General features: G+C 37.1%; 1 protein-coding gene across 1 annotated transcript in view; it reads right to left on the reverse strand.

Moving 5' to 3' along the window:
• Positions 1-13,575: 13,575 nt before the first annotated feature.
• The window catches only part of LOC128730036 (putative epidermal cell surface receptor), a 61,384-nt gene continuing 54,119 nt past the window's right edge, over positions 13,576-20,840 (reverse strand). Inside the window, exons 2-3 of the mRNA XM_053823115.1 lie at positions 15,990-16,333; positions 13,576-15,095 (exon numbers count right to left, since the gene is read on the reverse strand). Coding sequence (XP_053679090.1) covers positions 13,576-15,095; positions 15,990-16,333 — 1,864 coding nt within the window. The remainder of the gene's footprint in view (positions 15,096-15,989; positions 16,334-20,840) is intronic.

The following is a 20,840-nucleotide window of genomic DNA, read 5'->3' on the forward strand; positions in this document are numbered from 1 at the left end:
AACAAAGGTTTAATATTTCAAACCAACATGTAGATCAATCGATTTGATCGGATTGTTGAATGATCTTTCATTAAAAATTTAGTCTGCATGAAAATCTAATGCAACTAGCAACGTAGAACATTTTCATTCAATCTTAATTGAAATGTTCAAGACAGCAGAATTCAAATGTCATATCATTTCATTATCAGATCAATTAACTGTAATGATTGATAAATTCAGTAAGACATTTTATGAAATCGACACACACGTATAAACTTAACCAGTTTGGTGTTATTTTCAACAGAAACTATATCCGTGAACCATTTCTCAAACATTTGCTAATGATACAAATCACATTTATATCGTCATAAGGACTTTTGATGGATATGGCAACACCGTTCCCAATCCAAAACCAGATAGCGAAGCTGCTATAACTCAATACATGGGGTCATTTAGAAACCCACAAACAAAAGTAAAAGGTTAAACCATTTCAGAAGCATTTTCCATTCATTAAGAAGCCCACAAACAAAAGTAAAAGGTTAAACCATTTCTGAAACACTTACTAAGGATAGAAATCACATTTATATCATCACAAGGACTTTTAATGGATATCGCAACATCGTTCCTAATCCAAAGCCAGAAAGCGAGTCGTTTATAACTAAAATCATGGGATCATTTAGAAGGCCACAAACAAAAGTATTATATTTAAAACCAACATGTAGGTCAATCGATTTGATCGGATTGTTGAATGATCTTGGATTAAAAATATAGTCTGCATGAAAATCTAATGCAACTAGCAACGTAGAACATTTTCATTCAATCTTAATTGAAATGTTCAAGACAGCAGAATTCAAATGTGATATCATTTCATTATCAGATCAATTAACTATAATGATCGATAAATTCAGTTAGACAGTTTATGAAACCGACGCACACAAACAAACTTAAACAGTTTGGTGTTAATTTTATCAGAAACTAAATCCGTGAACCATTTCTCAAACATTTGCTAATGATGAAAATCACATTTATATCGTCATAAGGACTTTTGATGGATATGGAACCACCGTTCCCAATCCAAAACCAGATAGCGAAGCTGCTATAAGTTAATACATGGGGTCATTTGGAAGCCCACCAACAAAAGTAAAAGGTTAAACCGTTTCTGAAGCATTTGCCATTCAGTTAGAAGCCCACAAACAAAAGTAAAAGGTAAAACCGTTTTTGAAACATTTGCTAAGGATTGAAATCACATTTATATCGTCACAAGGACTTTTAATGGATATCGCAACATCGTTCCTAATTCAAAGCCAGATAGCGAGGCTTTTATTACTGAAATCATGGGATCATTTAGAAGCCAACAAACAAAAGTATTAGATTTAAAACCAACATGTAGATCAATCGATTTGATCGGATTGTTGAATGTTCTTGGATTTTAAATTAAGTCTGCATGAAAATCTAATGCAACTAGCAACGTAGAACATTTTCATTCAATCTTAATTGAAATGTTCAAGACAACAGAATTCAAATGTCATATCATTTCACCATCAGATCAATTAACTGTAATGATCGATAAATTCAGTAAGACATTTTATGAAATCGTCGCACACGTACAATCTTAAACAGTGTGGTTTTGATTTCATCATAAACTAAATCCGTGAACCATTTCACAAACATTTGCTTATAATAAAAATCACATTTATATCCTCATAAGGACGTTTGATAGATATGGAAACACCGTTCCCAATCCAAAACCAGATAGCGAAGCTGCTATAAGTTAATACATGGGGTCATTTGGAAGCCCACCAACAAAAGTAAAAGGTTAAACCGTTTTTGAAACATTTGCTAAGGATTAAAATCACATTTATATCGTCACAAGGACTTTTAAAGGATATCGCAACATCGTTCCTAATTCAAAGCCAGATAGCGAGGCTTTTATTACTGAAATCATGGGATCATTTAGAAGCCAACAAACAAAAGTATTATATTTAAATCCAACATGTAGATCAATCGATTTGATCGGATTGTTGAATGATCTTGGATTTAAAATCCAGTCTGCATGAAAACCTAATAGTTGCATTAGAACGTAGAACATTTTCATTCAATCTTAATTGAAATGTTCAAGACAGCAGAATTCAAATGTCATATCATTTCACCATCAGATCAATTAACTATAATGATCGATAATTTCAGTTAGACAGTTTATGAAACCGACGAACACAAACAAACTTAAACAAATTGGTGTTTATTTTATCAGAAACTAAATCCGTGAACCATTTCTCAAACATTTGATAATGATGAAAATCACATTTATATCGTCATAAGGACTTTTGATGGATATGGAACCACCGTTCCCAATCCAAAACCAGATAGCGAAGCTGCTATAAGTTAATACATGGGGTCATTGGGCACAAAATTAAAAGTTTAAACCATTTCTGAAGCATTTGCCATTCATTTAGAAGCCCACAAACAAAAGTAAAAGGTAAAACCGTTTCTGGCATATTTGCTAAGGATTAAAAACACATTTATATCGTCACAAGGACTTTTAATGGATATCGCAACATCGTTTCTAATTCAAAGCCGGATAGCGAGGCTTTTATTACTGAAATCATGGGATCATTTAGAAGCCCACAAACAAAAGTTTTATATTTAAAACCGACATGTAGATCAATCGATTTGATCGGATTGTTGAATGATCTTGGATTTAAAATCCAGTCTGCATGAAAATCTAATGCAATTTGCAACGTAGAACATTTTCATTCAATCTTAATTGAAATGTTCAAGCAGAATTCAAATGTCATATCATTTCACCATCAGATCAATTAACTGTAATGATCGATAAATTCAGTAAGAATTGTATGAAATCGACGCACACGTACAAACTTAAACAATTTGGTGTTAATTTTATCAGAAACTACATCCGTGAACCATTTCTCAAACATTTGCTACTGATAAAAATCACATTTATATCGTCATAAAGGCTTTTGATGGATATGGCAACACCGTTCCCAATCCAAAACCAGATAGCGAAGCTGCTATAAGTTAATACATGGGGTCATTTGGAAGCCCACAAACAAAAGTAAAGGTTAAACCGTTTTTGAAACATTTGCTAAGGATTAAAATCACATTTATATCGTCACAAGGACTTTTAATGGATATCGCAACATCGTTCCTAATTCAAAGCCAGATAGCGAGGCTTTTATTACTGAAATCATGGGATCATTTAGAAGCCAACAAACAAAGGTTTTATATTTAAAACCGACATGTAGATCAATCGAATTGATTGGATTGTTGAATGATCTTGGATTTAAAATGCAGTCTGCGTGAAAATCTAATGCAACTAGCAACGTAGAACATTTTCATTCAATCTTAATTGAAATGTTCAAGACAGCAGAATTCAAATGTCATATCATTTCACCATCAGATCAATTAACTGTATTGATCGATAAATTCAGTTAGACAGTTTATGAAACCGACGAACACAAACAAACTTAAACAGTGTGGTGTTGATTTCATCATAAACTAAATCCGTGAACCATTTCTCAAACATTTGCTTCTGATTTAAATCACATTTATTTCGTCATAAGGACTTTTGATGGATATGGCAACACCGTTCCCAATCCAAAACCAGATAGCGAAGCTGCTATAAGTTAATACATGGGGTCATTTGGAAGCCCACAAACAAAAGTAAAAGGTTAAACCGTTTTTGAAACATTTGCTAAGGATTAAAATCACATTTATATCGTCACAAGGACTTTTAATGGATATCGCAACATCGTTCCTAATTCAAAGCCAGATAGCGAGGCTTTTATTACTGAAATCATGGGATCATTTAGAAGCCAACAAACAAAGGTTTTATATTTAAAACCGACATGTAGATCAATCGAATTGATTGGATTGTTGAATGATCTTGGATTTAAAATCTAGTCTGCATGAAAATCTAATGCAACTAGCAACGTAGAACATTTTCATTCAATCTTAATTGAATTGTTCAAGACAGCAGAATTCAAATGTCATATCATTTCACTATCAGATCAATTAACTGTAATGATCGATAAATTCAGTAAGACATTTTATGAAATCGACACACACGTACAAACTTAAACAGTTTGGTGTTATTTTCAACAGAAACTATATCCGTGAACCATTTCTCAAACATTTGCTAATGATACAAATCACATTTATATCGTCATAAGGACTTTTGATGGATATGGCAACACCGTTCCCAATCCAAAACCAGATAGCGAAGCTTCTATAACTCAATACATGGGGTCATTTAGAAACCCACAAACAAAAGTAAAAGGTAAAACCGTTTTTGAAACATTTGCTATGGATTAAAATCACATTTATATCGTCACAAGGACTTTTAATGGATATCGCAACATCGTTCCTAATTCAAAGCCAGATTGCGAGGCTTTTATTACTGAAATCATGGGATCATTTAGAAGCCCACAAACAAAGGTTTTATAGTTTAAACCAACATGTAGATCAATCGATTTGATCGGATTGTTGAATGATCTTGGATTTAAAATCCAGTCTGCATGAAAATCTAATGCAACTAGGAACGTAGAACATTTTCATTCAATCTTAATTGAAATGTTCAAGACAGCAGAATTCAAATGTCATATTATTTCATTATCAGATCAATTAACTGTAATGATCGATAAATTCAGTAGGACATTTTATGAAATCGACGTACACAAACAAACTTAAACAGTTTGTTGTTACTTTCATCAGAAACTCAATCCGTGAACCATTTCTCAAACATTTGCTAATGATGAAAATCACATTTTTATCGTCATAAGGTCTCTTGATGGATATGGCAACAACGTTTCCAATCCAAAACCAGATAGCGGAGCTGCTATATTTCAATACATGGGGTCATTTAGAAGCCCAAAACAAAAGTAAAAGGTTAAACCATTTCTGAAGCATTTGCCATTCAATTAGAAGCCCACAAACAAAAGTAAAAGGTTAAACCATTTCTGAAACACTAACTAACGATAGAAATCACATTTATATCATCACAAGGACTTTTAATGGATATCGCAACATCGTTCCTAATTCAAAGCCAGATAGCGAGGCTTTTATTACTGAAATCATGGGATCATTTAGAAGCCCACATACAAAAGTATAACATTTAAAACCAACATGTAGATCAATCGATTTGATCGGATTGTTGAATGATCTTGGATTTAAAATCCAGTCTGCATGAAAATCTAATGCAACTAGCAACGTAGAACATTTTCATTCAATCTTAATTGAAATGTTCAAGACAGCAGAATTCAAATGTCATATCATTTCACCATCAGATCAATTAACTGTAATGATCGATAAATTCAGTAAGACATTTTATGAAATCGTCGCACACGCACAATCTTAAACAGTGTGGTTTTGATTTCATCAGAAACTAAATCCGTGAACCATTTCACAAACATTTGCTGATTATAAAAATCACATTTATATCCTCATAAGGACGTTTGATAGATATAGAAACACCGTTCCCAATCCAAAACCAGATGACGAAGCTGCTATAAGTTAATACATGGGGTCATTTGGAAGCCCACCAACAAAAGTAAAAGGTTAAACCGTTTCTGAAACATTTGCCATTCAGTTAGAAGCCCACAAACAAAAGTAAAAGGTAAAACCGTTGCCGAAACATTTGCTAAGGATTAAAAGCACATTTATATCGTCACAAGGACTTTTAATGGATATCGCAACATCGTTCCTAATTCAAAGCCAGATAGCGAGGCTTTTATTACTGAAATCATGGGATCATTTAGAAGCCAACAAACAAAAGTATTAGATTTAAAACCAACATGTAGATCAATCGATTTGATCGGATTGTTGAATGTTCTTGGATTTAAAATCCAGTCTGCATGAAAATCTAATGCAACTAGCAACGTAGAACATTTTCATTCAATCTTAATTGAAATGTTCAAGACAGCAGAACTCAAATGTCATATCATTTCACCATCAGATCAATTAACTATAATGATCGATAAATTCAGTTAGACAGTTTATGAAACCGACGAACACAAACAAACTTAAACAGTTTGGTGTTAATTTTATCAGAAACTAAATTCGTGAACCATTTCTCAAACATTTGCTAATGATGAAAATCACATTTATATCGTCATAAGGACTTTTGATGGATATGGCAACACCGTTCCCAATCCAAAACCAGATAGCGAAGCTGCTATAAGTTAATACATGGGGTCATTTGGAAGCCCACAAACAAAAGTAAAAGGTAAAACCGTTTTTGAAACATTTGCTAAGGATAGAAATCACATTTATGTCGTCACAAGGACTTTTAATGGATATCGCAACATCGTTCCTAATTCAAAGCCAGATAGCGAGGCTTTTAATACTGAAATCATGGGATCATTTAGAAGCCCACATACAAAAGTATTAGATTTAAAACCAACATGTAGATCAATCGATTTGATCAGATTGTTGAATGGTCTTGGATTTAAAATCCAGTCTGCATGAAAATCTAATGCAACTAGCAACGTAGAACATTTTCAATCAATCTTAATTAAAATGTTCAAGACAGCAGAATTCAAATGTCATATCATTTCACCATCAGATCAATTAACTGTGATGATCGATAAATTCAGTAAGACATTTTATGAAATGGACGCACACTTACAAACTTAAACAGTGTGGTGTTGATTTCATCAGAAACTAAATCCGTGAACCATTTCTCAAACATTTGCTAATGATACAAATTACATTTATATCGTCATAAGGACTTTTGATGGATATGGCAACACCGTTCCCAATCCAAAACCAGATAGCGAAGCTTCTATAACTCAATACATGGGGTCATTTAGAAACCCACAAACAAAAGTAAAAGGTTAAACCATTTCAGAAGCATTTGCCATTCATTAAGAAGCCCACAAACAAAAGTAAAAGGTTAAACCATTTCTGAAACACTTACTAAGGATAGAAATCACATTTATTTCATCACAAGGACTTTTAATGGATATCGCAACATCGTTCCTAATCCAAAGCCAGAAAGCGAGTCTTTTATAACTAAAATCATGGGATCATTTAGAAGGCCACAAACAAAAGTATTAGATTTAAAACCAACATATAGATCAATCGATTTGATCGGATTGTTGAATGTTCTTGGATTTAAAATCCAGTCTGCATGAAAATCTAATGCAACTAGCAACGTAGAACATTTTAATCCAATCTTAATTGAATTGATCAAGACAACAGAATTCAAATGTCATATCATTTCACTATCAGATCAATTAACTGTAATGATCGATAAATTCAGTAAGACATTTTGTGAAATCGACGCACACGTACAAACTTAAACAGTGCGGTGTTGATTTCATCATAAACTAAATCCGTGAACCATTTCTCAAACATTTGCTTCTGATTTAAATTTCATTTATATCGTCATAAGGACTTTTGATGGATATGGCAACACCGTTCCCAATCCAAAACCAGATAGCGAAGCTGCTATAAGTTAATACATGGGGTCATTTGGAAGCCCACAAACAAAAGTAAAAGGTTAAACCGTTTTTGAAACATTTGCTAAGGATTAAAATCACATTTATGTCGTCACAAGGACTTTTAATGGATATCGCAACATCGTTCCTAATTCAAAGCCAGATAGCGAGGTTTTTATTACTGAAATCATGGGATCATTTAGAAGCCCACATACAAAAGTATAACATTTAAAACCAACATGTAGATCAATCGATTTGATCGGATTGTTGAATGATCTTGGATTTAAAATCCAGTCTGCGTGAAAATCTAATGCAACTAGCAACGTAGAACATTTTCATTCAATCTTAATTGAAATGTTCAAGACAGCAGAATTCAAATGTCATATCATTTCACCATCAGATCAATTAACTGTAATGATCGATAAATTCAGTAAGACATTTTATGAAATCGTCGCACACGTACAATCTTAAACAGTGTGGTTTTGATTTCATCAGAAACTAAATCCTGTGAACCATTTCTCAAACATTTGCTTCTGATTAAAATCACATTTATATCGTCATAAAGACTTTTGATGGATATGGCAACACCGTTTCCAATCCAAAACCAGATAGCGAAGCTTCTATAACTCAATACATGGGGTCATTTAGAAACCCACAAACAAAAGTAAAAGGTTAAACCATTTCAGAAGCATTTGCCATTCATTAAGAAGCCCACAAACAAAAGTAAAAGGTTAAACCATTTCTGAAACACTTACTAAGGATAGAAATCACATTTATATCATCACAAGGACTTTTAATGGATATCGCAACATCGTGCCTAATCCAAAGCCAGAAAGCGAGTCTTTTATAACTAAAATCATGGGATCATTTAGAAGGCCACAAACAAAAGTATTAGATTTAAAACCAACATATAGATCAATCGATTTGATCGGATTGTTGAATGTTCTTGGATTTAAAATCCAGTCTGCATGAAAATCTAATGCATTTTGCAACGTAGAACATTTTCATTCAATCTTAATTGAAATGTTCAAGACAGCAGAATTCAAACGTCATATCATTTCACCATCAGATCAATTAACTGTAATGATCGATAAATTCAGTAAGACATTTTATGAAATCGACGCACACGTACAAACTTAAACAGTGTGGTGTTGATTTCATCAGAAACTAAATCCATGAACCATTTCTCAAACATTTGCTACTGATTTAAATCACATTTATGTCGTCATAAGGACGTTTGATGAATATGGCAACAACGTTCCCAATCCAAAACCAGATAGCGAAGCTGCTATAAGTTAATACATGGGGTCATTTGGAAGCCCACAAACAAAAGTAAAAGGTTAAACCGTTTTTGAAACATTTGCTAAGGATTAAAATCACATTTATGTCGTCACAAGGACTTTTAATGGATATCGCAACATCGTTCCTAATTCAAAGCCAGATAGCGAGGCTTTTATTACTGAAATCATGGGATCATTTAGAAGCCCACATACAAAAGTATAACATTTAAAACCAACATGTAGATCAATCGATTTGATCGGATTGTTGAATGATCTTGGATTAAAAATATAGTCTGCATGAAAATCTAATGCAACTAGCAACGTAGAACATTTTCATTCAATCTTAATTGAAATGTTCAAGACAGCAGAATTCAAATGTCATATCATTTCACCATCAGATCAATTAACTGTATTGATCGATAAATTCAGTAAGACATTTTATGAAATCGACGCACACGTACAAACTTAAACAATTTGGTGTTAATTTGATCAGAAACCTAATCCGTGAATCATTTTTCAAACATTTGCTAATGATTTTTATCACATTTATGTCGTCATAAGGACGTTTGATGAATATGGCAACAACGTTCCCAATCCAAAACCAGATAGCGAAGCTGCTATAAGTTAATACATGGGGTCATTTGGAAGCCCACAAACAAAAGTAAAAGGTTAAACCGTTTTTGAAACATTTGCTAAGGATTAAAATCACATTTATGTCGTCACAAGGACTTTTAATGGATATCGCAACATCGTTCCTAATTCAAAGCCAGATTGCGAGGCTTTTTTTTACTGAAATCATGGGATCATTTAGAAGCCCACAAACAAAGGTTTATTATTTAAAACCAACATGTAGATCAATCGATTTGATCGGATTGTTGAATGATCTTGGATTAAAAATATAGTCTGCATGAAAATCTAATGCAACTAGCAACGTAGAACATTTTCATTCAATCTTAATTGAAATGTTCAAGACAGCAGAATTCAAATGTCATATCATTTCACCATCAGATCAATTAACTGTATTGATCGATAAATTCAGTAAGACATTTTATGAAATCGACGCACACGTACAAACTTAAACAATTTGGTGTTAATTTGATCAGAAACCTAATCCGTGAATCATTTTTCAAACATTTGCTAATGATTTAAATCACATTTATGTCGTCATAAGGACGTTTGATGAATATGGCAACAACGTTCCCAATCCAAAACCAGATAGCGAAGCTGCTATAAGTTAATACATGGGGTCATTTGGAAGCCCACCAACAAAAGTAAAAGGTTAAACCGTTTCTGAAGCATTTGCCATTCAGTTAGAAGCCAACAAACAAAAGTAAAAGGTAAAACCGTTGCTGAAACATTTGCTAAAGATTAAAAGCTTATTTATATCGTCACAAGGACTTTTAATGGATATCGCAACATCGTTCCTAATTCAAAGCCAGATTGCGAGGCTTTTATTACTGAAATCATGGGATCATTTAGAAGCCCACAAACAAAGGTTTATTATTTAAAACCAACATGTAGATCAATCGATTTGATCGGATTGTTGAATGATCTTGGATTAAAAATATAGTCTGCATGAAAATCTAATGCAACTAGCAACGTAGAACATTTTCATTCAATCTTAATTGAAATGTTCAAGACAGCAGAATTCAAATGTCATATCATTTCATTATCAGATCAATTAACTGTAATGATCGATAAATTGAGTAAGACATTTTATGAAATGGACGCACACGTACAAACTTAAACAATTTGGTGTTAATTTGATCAGAAACCTAATCCGTGAATCATTTCTCAAACATTTGCTAATGATTTATATCACATTTATGTCGTCATAAGGACGTTTGATGAATATGGCAACAACGTTCCCAATCCAAAACCAGATAGCGAAGCTGCTATAAGTTAATACATGGGGTCATTTGGAAGCCCACAAACAAAAGTAAAAGGTAAAACCGTTTTTGAAACATTTGCTAAGGATTAAAATCACATTTATATCGTCACAAGGACTTTTAATGGATATCGCAACATCGTTCCTAATTCAAAGCCAGATAGCGAGGCTTTTATTACTGAAAACATGGGATCATTAAGAAGCCAACAAACAAAAGTATTAGATTTAAAACCGACATGTAGATCAATCGAATTGATCGGTGTACAAACTTACGGATTTCGGATGTGGCTTGGTTATTTACCTGAAGTCGTTTTAAGATTTTTTAGCAGAAGAGCGCGATTTATTATTCGCTAGTGGTATTTATAGCCCCTGGTGCATTGTGAGTGCTTGAGCGCCGTTATTTGAGGGCTCCTGGCACTCACTAAATGACGGCGTATACTTAACGAAGTGTCGCTTTGCCTGTCATAAGTGTAAACATACTCCCCCCCATGACAGAATGTCATATCGAAAACAATTAACGCGTGGTTGAGCACATGGTTGGTCATTCAGCGGCTAAAGGTAGTATGCAAATTTTACAAATTGGACGGAGAATGATGCCCTTTGTTGTTTTTAGTTTTTCTACCCTTGTGAGATGATCTTCTCCCGGATGAATCTCGACGATACGTGCGAGGGGCCATTGTGTGGTTGGTAAAGATTCATCGATAAGGATTACCAATCTACCAGGTAGTATATCGTTGGCTGGCTGGTAACTCATGGTGTCTCTCTGCATTTCCTGCAAGTATTCCGTCGCCCAATGCTTCCAGAAGCGTTGCACCACTAGTTGCCACCGCTGAAGATCGTCGAGCGTGTATGTTTTCAGCCCAGTATAGTCCGGAACAGGAACTGCGTGCATTGAGGAACCGATGAGAAAGTGGGCTGGCGTAAGAGCGGCCAAATCATTTGGGTCGTCAGACATGGGCAACAGCGGACGTGAATTCATGGCAGCCTCTATTTGATGAAGGATAGTGCAATATCCTTCATATGACAGCCTCGAGCTGCCAAGATGACGGTAAATATGTCGCTTGGCTGTCTTCACAGCTGCCTCCCACAATCCGCCGAAGTGAGGAGCCTTAGGAGGAGCGAAATGCCAGGTGATGCCTTTGCTAGCACAGTCTGTGCCAATAATTTTGTTTTGTTGTTCATCGTGGAACATTTCAAAAAGTTCACTAAGCTCGTGCGCTGCGCCTTCGAAGTTTTTGCCGTTGTCAGAGTGTATATGCGCTGGTAATCCGCGCCGGGATGTGAAGCGTTGCAATGCCGCTAGAAATCCGGCTGTGGTGAGGTCTCCAACGAGTTCTAGATGAACTGCCTTCGTTGCAAAACACACAAAAATGCATAAGTAACTTTTCATTGCAGCCGCACGGCGATGCACTGGTTTTAGGTAAAATGGACCAGCGTAGTCCACTCCAGTTACGGAAAACGGTCGACTGGGGGTGATGCGTGCCGATGGGAGCTGGCCGATTTGCTGATGTTCAACTTTCGGTTCTTGGCGTATGCACCGGAAGCAATTTCGAACGATTTTTTTTACTAGATGTCTACCATCAAGTGGCCAATACGTTTCCCGTATCTGAGAGAGTAGTAATCGTCCACCTCCATGCATGAGTTTCTCGTGGTAATGAATTGCGATGAGGTGAGCGAATCTGTGATTTTTGGGAAGCACAATGGGATGTTGGGCTTGATATGGAAGTTGGGAGAGCTTCAATCGTCCCCCTACTCGCAATATTCCATGACTGTCGAGGAACGGATTCAGTCTTCGTAACGGAGATTGTTTTATCAAGGCCTCGCCCTTCATCAGTTGTCGTAGCTCGGTTGAAAATGCGTCTTGCTGTGCCAAACGACATAGCACAGTTTTAGCAGCTTCCATTTAATCCGGAGTGATGACTGAAGGTGTAGTCATGTGTAATGGTGTGCGTTGAGTTCTGACCTTATCCTTGGAGTTACGCGTGAAGCGAATGCAGTATGCAACTATACGCAACAGTCGCGTGTAGCTTGAACATAACGTGAACCAAGGATGATCGCTAATTGTATTAATAGGTGCAGCGCTTGTGTGGCGAATCTCGAGATTTATATCTTCATCAGGGTCAGGGATGAAGTTGGGCCAGTGGGAAGAGGGTAGTGCCAACCACTCTGGACCATAGGCCCACAGCTTGCTCTTTAGAAAGTCTACCGCTGACATGCCACGTGATACTAAATCTGCGGGATTCGATGTGCCGGGTACATGTCGCCACTGTCGCGGGTGTGTATAGTGCTGTACTTCAGATACTCGGTTACCCACGAATGTGGCCCAGGTGTTTGGTGCCGCGCTAATCCACTTTAAGGTGATGGTAGAATCAGACCAAAAGAATGATTCTGCTGCGTCTAGTCCCATCGCCTTCTTGACTCGGTTGCAAAGCTGGCCGCCTAACACTGCAGCACACAGTTCAAGTCGAGGGAGTGTGACACGTTTAAGTGGTGCGACTCGCGATTTGGACGATAGTAGAGTAATGTGAACTTCTCCTTTTTGACTTTCGCATCGAGCATAAATACAGACTCCGTAAGCTGCTTCTGACGCATCACAAAAGGTATGTAGCTGCACTCTGGTGTCAGTTAACAATGCATAGCGATTAATCTTAAAACTGGAAAGAAGTGGCCAGTCTTGCTGAATATCCTTCCACTTTTTACCGATGGAGGCAGAGACAGGATCGTCCCAGCCGGTTTTCTGCAACCACAACTCCTGCATCATAATTTTGGCTCGCACAATAATCGGAGAGATCAAGCCAAGCGGATCGAACATTCGTGCTATGTTGGAAAGTATGCTCCGTTTGGTGAGGTTTGATGTGTCAGTATCGATGGTGGATTTGAAGGACAATACATCATGTTCTGGCTCCCACGAAATCCCAAGAGTCTTCACGGTTTCGGCTGGTACAAACTGCAGCGCTGACTGTGTTCCGATCTAATCTGCGGTTAATCCTTTGAGCACATCTAACCGATTTGACGTCCATTTTCGTAGCTCAAATCCGCCCTTGCGAAGTAATTCGCCTAGTCCTACTCGTAGGCGACGAGCATCCTCGACGGAATCTGCACCACCGATGAAATCGTCCACGTAGAAATTTCGTTTCAACGCGGTTGCTGCAACAGGATATGCGGTTCCTTCATCGGTTGCAAGCTGCAGTAAGGTTCGAGTTGCAAGGAAAGACGATGGCGATAATCCATATGTTACAGTGTTCAGTTCATAATATTGGATCGGTGAATGCGGAGTGAACCGGAAGCAAATGCGGGCATATTTTCGGTCATCTGGATGCAGCAGTATTTGGCGATACATTTTAGTGATGTCTCCTACAAGGGCTACCTTGTATGTGCGAAATTGAAGGATGATGTCCAGCAATTCATCCTGAACTGTTGGGCCAACACATAAGATTTCGTTGATTGAGTATCCAGTGGATGTTTTTGAGGAACCATCAAATACTACTCTAGTTTTCGTTGTAGAGCTAGACGCCTTGAATACAGGGTGGTGTGGCAGATAGTATCCTGATTCGTGATCGCTGGGAACATTAATTGGCGTCATGTGACCTAAGTCCAAATACTCGCGCATGAAGTCATGATATGCTGTTTTCACATCAGGATTGCGTTCTAGTCGTTTTTCAAGCATTGTGAAACGCCGTAGATCTGATGCTTTGGACAATCCCAGTTTCTCTTCAAAATCAGGCTGCTTTGGTAAGCGGACAATATAACGACCAGTATCGTCTCGTTGCGTTGTTTCACGGTATAGTTTTTCACAGTACCGTTCTTCAGTTGAGTAACCATCTCTACCATGTAACTCTTCCACTTTCCAGAATCGCTCGAGTGATTCTTCAAGCGTGCTCATGCAAATGACGGAAGACGCGTTACATATTTCAGGATTGCTATTCGAGGAGGATGCGGAGCCGCTCACTATCCACCCAAATACACTTTCGATGAGGACAGGAAGGCTCGACGAGATTTTATATTGCGCCCCGCTTTGGAAAAACGTGTGGTAATGCCGGGCACCGAGGATAAGATCGAGCGGTGCCGACTTACTAAATTGGGGGTCGGCAAGCATAAAATTAGACGGTAGTTGCCATTTGTCCATATGCACGTCATGTGCTGGCAAATTACCGATCAATTTGTCCACGATCAAAAAGTCAGCATTCAGTTCGTACGGGTTCGTTCGAGAGGAGATTTTCGCCTGCACCGATTTCTTCACCGATGTGGAAGACTGACCCGCACCGATAAGTGTGATGTTGATCGGGTTTTGTTTTAGACCTAGTCGATGAGCGAGCCGGGTGCTCATCAGGTCAGGCTGAGAGGCACTATCCAATAGCGCTCGTGCTGGATGCATGATGCCATGTGCATCAAGAATGTGTACCACGGCAGTTTGCAGAAACACGTTATCATAGGTGTGCTTGCTTGCGTGTGCTGCTACGTAGTGTCTTTGTGTATTTGCCGTGTGATCGTCTGCGTTGTGTGATGGGTGTGCCGGAACATTTCGCGCAGCTGGCGTAGAGGATGCAGTGGGAAATGTGCCGGGCGTATTGTGTGACGTGTGCAACAGTGTGTGGTGAGATAAATTGCAGTGTCGACACTTATATTGCGAAGCGCAATCGCGCGCTCGGTGATTGTCCCGCAAACAATTCAGGCATAACCTTTTAGACATTACTTGTTGATACCGATCTTCGGGACTCATAGTAATGAATCGTGGGCATTTCGTGATATTATGCTCATGTTGGCATATGAGGCAGTTGCGTGTATCACGAGGGATGGATGGAACACTAGTCACTCGAGTGAGTGTCGTTTGCTTTGGTACGAAGTATGAAGGGTTTCCGCTAGGTGGCGCTTCGGTATTATTTACCATCAGAGTTTCGAGCACTCGCATTCGGCGTTGCAAAAATGCCACTAAGCTTTCGTAGCTGGGGTTTTCATTGGTGGAAGCAAGTTCCTCCCAATCGCGTAGCGTTGTGGCGGGTAGTTTTGTGCATAGTAAATGCTCTAACAAACTACTCCAAGCTTCTGTATTTTCACCCAAATGTCTTAAAGTTTTTTTGTGGCGCTCGAATTCATCCACTAGCTGATGAGGGGTCGACGCGCTTTCCCGCTTAACGGTAGCCATTCCGAACAGAGCCTGCAAGTGACGCTTCTTCAACAGATACTCGTTGGAGTACCGATCTGTTAATATTTTCCATGCGATCTCATAATTCGCGGCACTTATGGTGATCGACTCGATTATCCTAGCGGCTTCCCTTTTCAATGATGCTCGCAAGTAATGGAATTTTTGGATGGACGGCAATTCAGGGTTGTCATGAATCAAACCCTCAAAAGTGTCCCTAAATGTAAGCCATTGCATGTAATCACCATCGAATTCGGGAAGCGCGATGGTGGGGAGTTTGATGCCAACCAGCGGGCTAGTGCCAAAGCTTTGTGCTGCGTTGATGTTTCGAGGAGCTTCCATCCTTTTAGCCTTTAACTGCGAGTGAACGCGTATGAGACGTGGCTCAAAATCATCGCGTAAAGCAGCGTTGTGTAGAGCCTCTTCCTCGGTGGTTGCCGAATCTTCTAACTGGCACTGAATTTTTTCCAAATCAGCCGACAGTTGATCGAATTTCGATATGCGCGTCTCAATCTCTATCGTGTCTCGTTCCGATATAAAGTCGATAAGGAATTTTTCATGTCGATCTAGCGAGACAAGCAAAATTGCCCTTCGAGATGACAATATAACAGTAGATGCCGGCATGATCGGTTATGTTGTAGTTTCGTTCGCGGTGAATAGACGGGAATAGTTGCTGTGTTACAACGTACGTTTTCGCGTCAAAATTGCACTGTGTTCACGAGAATCCGTAAATTAAAATAACCAGCAATTCGGCTTATCCTGGTCACGGCACCATATGTACAAACTTACGGATTTCGGATGTGGCTTGGTTATTTACCTGAAGTCGTTTTAAGATTTTTTAGCAGAAGAGCGCGATTTATTATTCGCTAGTGGTATTTATAGCCCCTGGTGCATTGTGAGTGCTTGAGCGCCGTAATTTGAGGGCTCCTGGCACTCACTAAATGACGGCGTATACTTAACGAAGTGTCGCTTTGCCTGTCATAAGTGTTAACAATCGGATTGTTGAATGATCTCGGATTTAAAATCCAGTCTGCATGAAAATCTAATGCAACTAGCAACGTAGAACATTTTCATTCAATCTTAATTGAAATGTTCAAGACAGCAGAATTCAAATGTCATATCATTTCACCATCAGATCAATTAACTGTAATGATTGATAAATTCAGTAAGACATTTTATGAAATCGACACACACGTACAATCTTAAACAGTGTGGTTTTGAGTTCATCAGAAACTAAATCCGTGAACCATTTCTCAAACATTTGCTAATGATACAAATCACATTTATATCGTCATAAGGACTTTTGATGGATATGGCAACACCGTTCCCAATCCAAAACCAGATAGCGAAGCTTCTATAACTCAATACATGGGGTCAGTTGGAAACCCACAAACAAAAGTAAAAGGTTAAACCATTTCAGAAGCATTTTCCATTCATTAAGAAGCCCACAAACAAAAGTAAAAGGTTAAACCATTTCTGAAACACTTACTAAGGATAGAAATCACATTTATATCATCACAAGGACTTTTAATGGATATCGCAACATCGTTCCTAATCCAAAGCCATAAAGCGAGGCTTTTATATTTAAAATCATGGGATCATTTAGAAGCCCACAAACAAAAGTATTAGATTTAAAACCAACATGTAGATCAATCGATTTGATCAGATTGTGGAATGGTCTTGGATTTAAAATCCAGTCTGCATGAAAATCTAATGCAACTAGCAACGTAGAACATTTTCATTCAATCTTAATTGAATTGTTCAAGACAGCAGAATTCAAATGTCATATCATTTCACTATCAGATCAATTAACTGTGATGAGCGATAAATTCAGTAAGACATTTTATGAAATCGACGCACACAAACAAACTTAAACAATTTGGTGTGAATTTTATCAGAAACTAAATCCGTGAACCATTTCACAAACATTTGCTAATTAAAAAAATCCCATTTATATCCTCATAAGGACGTTTGATAGATATGGAAACACCGTTCCCAATCCAAAACCAGATAGCGAAGCTGCTATAAGTTAATACATGGGGTCATTTGGAAGCCCACAAACAAAAGTAAAAGGTTAAACCGTTTTTGAAACATTTGCCAAGGATTAAAATCACATTTATATCGTCACAAGGACTTTTAATGGATATCGCAATATCGTTCCTGATTCAAAGCAAGATAGCGAGGCTTTTTTTACTGAAATCATGGGATCATTTAGAAGCCCACATACAAAAGTATAACATTTTAAACCAACATGTAGATCAATCGATTTGATCGGATTGTTGAATGATCTTGGATTTAAAATCCAGTCTGCATGAAAATCTAATGCAACTAGCAACGTAGAACATTTTCATTCAATCTTAACTGAAATGTTCAAGACAGCAGAACTCAAATGTCATATCATTTCACCATCAGATCAATTAACTATAATGATCGATAAATTCAGTTAGACAGTTTATGAAACCGACGCACACAAACAAACTTAAACAGTTTGGTGTTAATTTAATCAGAAACTAAATCCGTAAACCATTTCTCAAACATTTGCTAATGATGAAAATCACATTTATATCGTCATAAGGACTTTTGATGGATTTGGAACCACCGTTCCCAATCCAAAACCAGATAGCGAAGCTGCTATAAGTTAATACATGGGGTCATTTGGAAGCCCACAAACAAAATTAAAAGGTTAAACCGTTTTAAAACATTTGTTAAGGATTAAAATCACATTTATATCGTCATAAGGACTTTTGATGGATATGGCAACACCGTTCCCAATCCAAAACCAGATAGCGAAGCTGCTATAAGTTAATACATGGGGTCATTTGGAAGCCCACAAACAAAAGTAAAAGGTAAAACCGTTTTTGAAACATTTGCTAAGGATTGAAATCACATTTATATCGTCACAAGGACTTTTAATGGATATCGCAACATCGTTCCTAATTCAAAGCCAGATAGCGAGGCTTTTATTACTGTAATCATGGGATCATTTAGAAGCCAACAAACCAAAGTATTAGATTTAAAACCAACATGTAGATCAATCGATTTGATCGGATTGTTGAATGTTCTTGGATTTAAAATTAGGTCTGCATGAAAATCTAATGCAACTAGCAACGTAGAACATTTTCATTCAATCTAAATTGAAATGTTCAAGACAACAGAATTCAAATGTCATTTCACCATCAGATCAATTAACTGTAATGATCGATAAATTCAGTAAGACATTTTATGAAATCGACGCACACTTACAAACTTAAACAGTGTGGTGTTGATTTCATCAGAAACTAAATCCGTGCACCATTTCTCAAACATTTGCTACTGATTTAAATCACATTTATGTCGTCATAAGGACGTTTGATGAATATGGCAACAACGTTCCCAATCCAAAACCAGATAGCGAAGCTGCTATAAGTTAATACATGGGGTCATTTGGAAGCCCACAAACAAAAGTAAAAGGTTAAACCGTTGCTGAAACATTTGCTAAGGATTAAAATCACATTTATGTCGTCACAAGGACTTTTAATGGATATCGCAACATCGTTCCTAATCCAAAGCCAGAAAGCGAGGCTTTTATAACTAAAATCATGGGATCATTTAAGAGACCACAAACAAAAGTATTAGATTTAAAACCAACATATAGATCAATCGATTTGATCGGATTGTTGAATGGTCTTGGATTTAAAATCCAGTCTGCGTGAAAATCTAATGCAACTAGCAACGTAGAACATTTTCATTCAATCTTAATTGAATTGTTCAAGACAGCAGAATTCAAATGTCATATCATTTCACTATCAGATCAATTAACTGTGATGATCGATAAATTCAGTAAGACATTTTATGAAATCGACGCACACTTACAAACTTAAACAGTGTGGTGTTGATTTCATCAGAAACTAAGTCCGTGAACCATTTCACAAACATTTGCTTATTATAAAAATCACATTTATATCCTCATAAGGACGTTTGATAGATATGGAAACACCGTTCCCAATCCAAAACCAGATAGCGAAGCTGCTATAAGATAATACATGGGGTCATTTGGCAGCCCACCAACAAAAGTAAAAGGTTAAACCGTTTCTGAAGCATTTGCCATTCAGTTAGAAGCCCACAAACAAAAGTAAAAGGTAAAACCGTTGCTGAAACATTTGCTAAAGATTAAAAGCACATTTATATCGTCACAAGGACTTTTAATGGATATCGCAACATCGTTCCTAATTCAAAGCCAGATAGCGAGGCTTTTATTACTGAAATCATGGGATCATTTAGAAGCCAACAAACAAAAGTATTAGATTTAAAACCAACATGTAGATCAATCGATTTGATCGGATTGTTGAATGTTCTTGGATTTAAAATTAAGTCTGCATGAAAATCTAGTGCAGCTAGCAATGTAGAACATTTTCATTCAATCTAAATTGAAATGTTCAAGACAACAGAATTCAAATCTCATATCATTTCACCATCAGATTAATTAACTGTAATCATTGATAAATTCAGTGAGACATTTTATGAAATCGACGCACACAAAAAACTTAAACAGTGTGGTGTTGATTTCATAAGAAACTAAATCCGTGAACCATTTCTCAAACATTTGCTACTGATTTAAATCACATTTATGTCGTCATAAGGACGTTTGATGAATATGGCAACAACGTTTCCAATCCAAAACCAGATAGCGAAGCTGCTATAAGTTAATACATGGGGTCATTTGGAAGCCCACAAACAAAAGTAAAAGGTAAAATCGTTGCTGAAACATTTGCTAAGGATTAAAAGCACATTTATATCGTCACAAGGACTTTTAATGGATATCGCAACATCGTTCCTAATTCAAAGCCAGATAGCGAGGCTTTTATTACTGAAATCATAGGATCATTTAGAAGCCCACAAACAAAGGTTTTATATTTAAAACCGACATGTAGATCAATCGATTTGATCGGATTGTTGAATGATCTTGGATTAAAAATATAGTCTGCATGAAAATCTAATGCAACTAGCAACGTAGAACATTTTCATTCAATCTTAATTGAAATGTTCAAGACAGCAGAATTCAAATGTCATATCATTTCACCATCAGATCAATTAACTGTAATGATCGATAAATTCAG

The sequence above is a fragment of the Anopheles nili genome, unplaced genomic scaffold (genome assembly GCF_943737925.1).
Source record: "Anopheles nili unplaced genomic scaffold, idAnoNiliSN_F5_01 scaffold_11, whole genome shotgun sequence".
Taxonomy (NCBI): domain Eukaryota; kingdom Metazoa; phylum Arthropoda; class Insecta; order Diptera; family Culicidae; genus Anopheles; species Anopheles nili.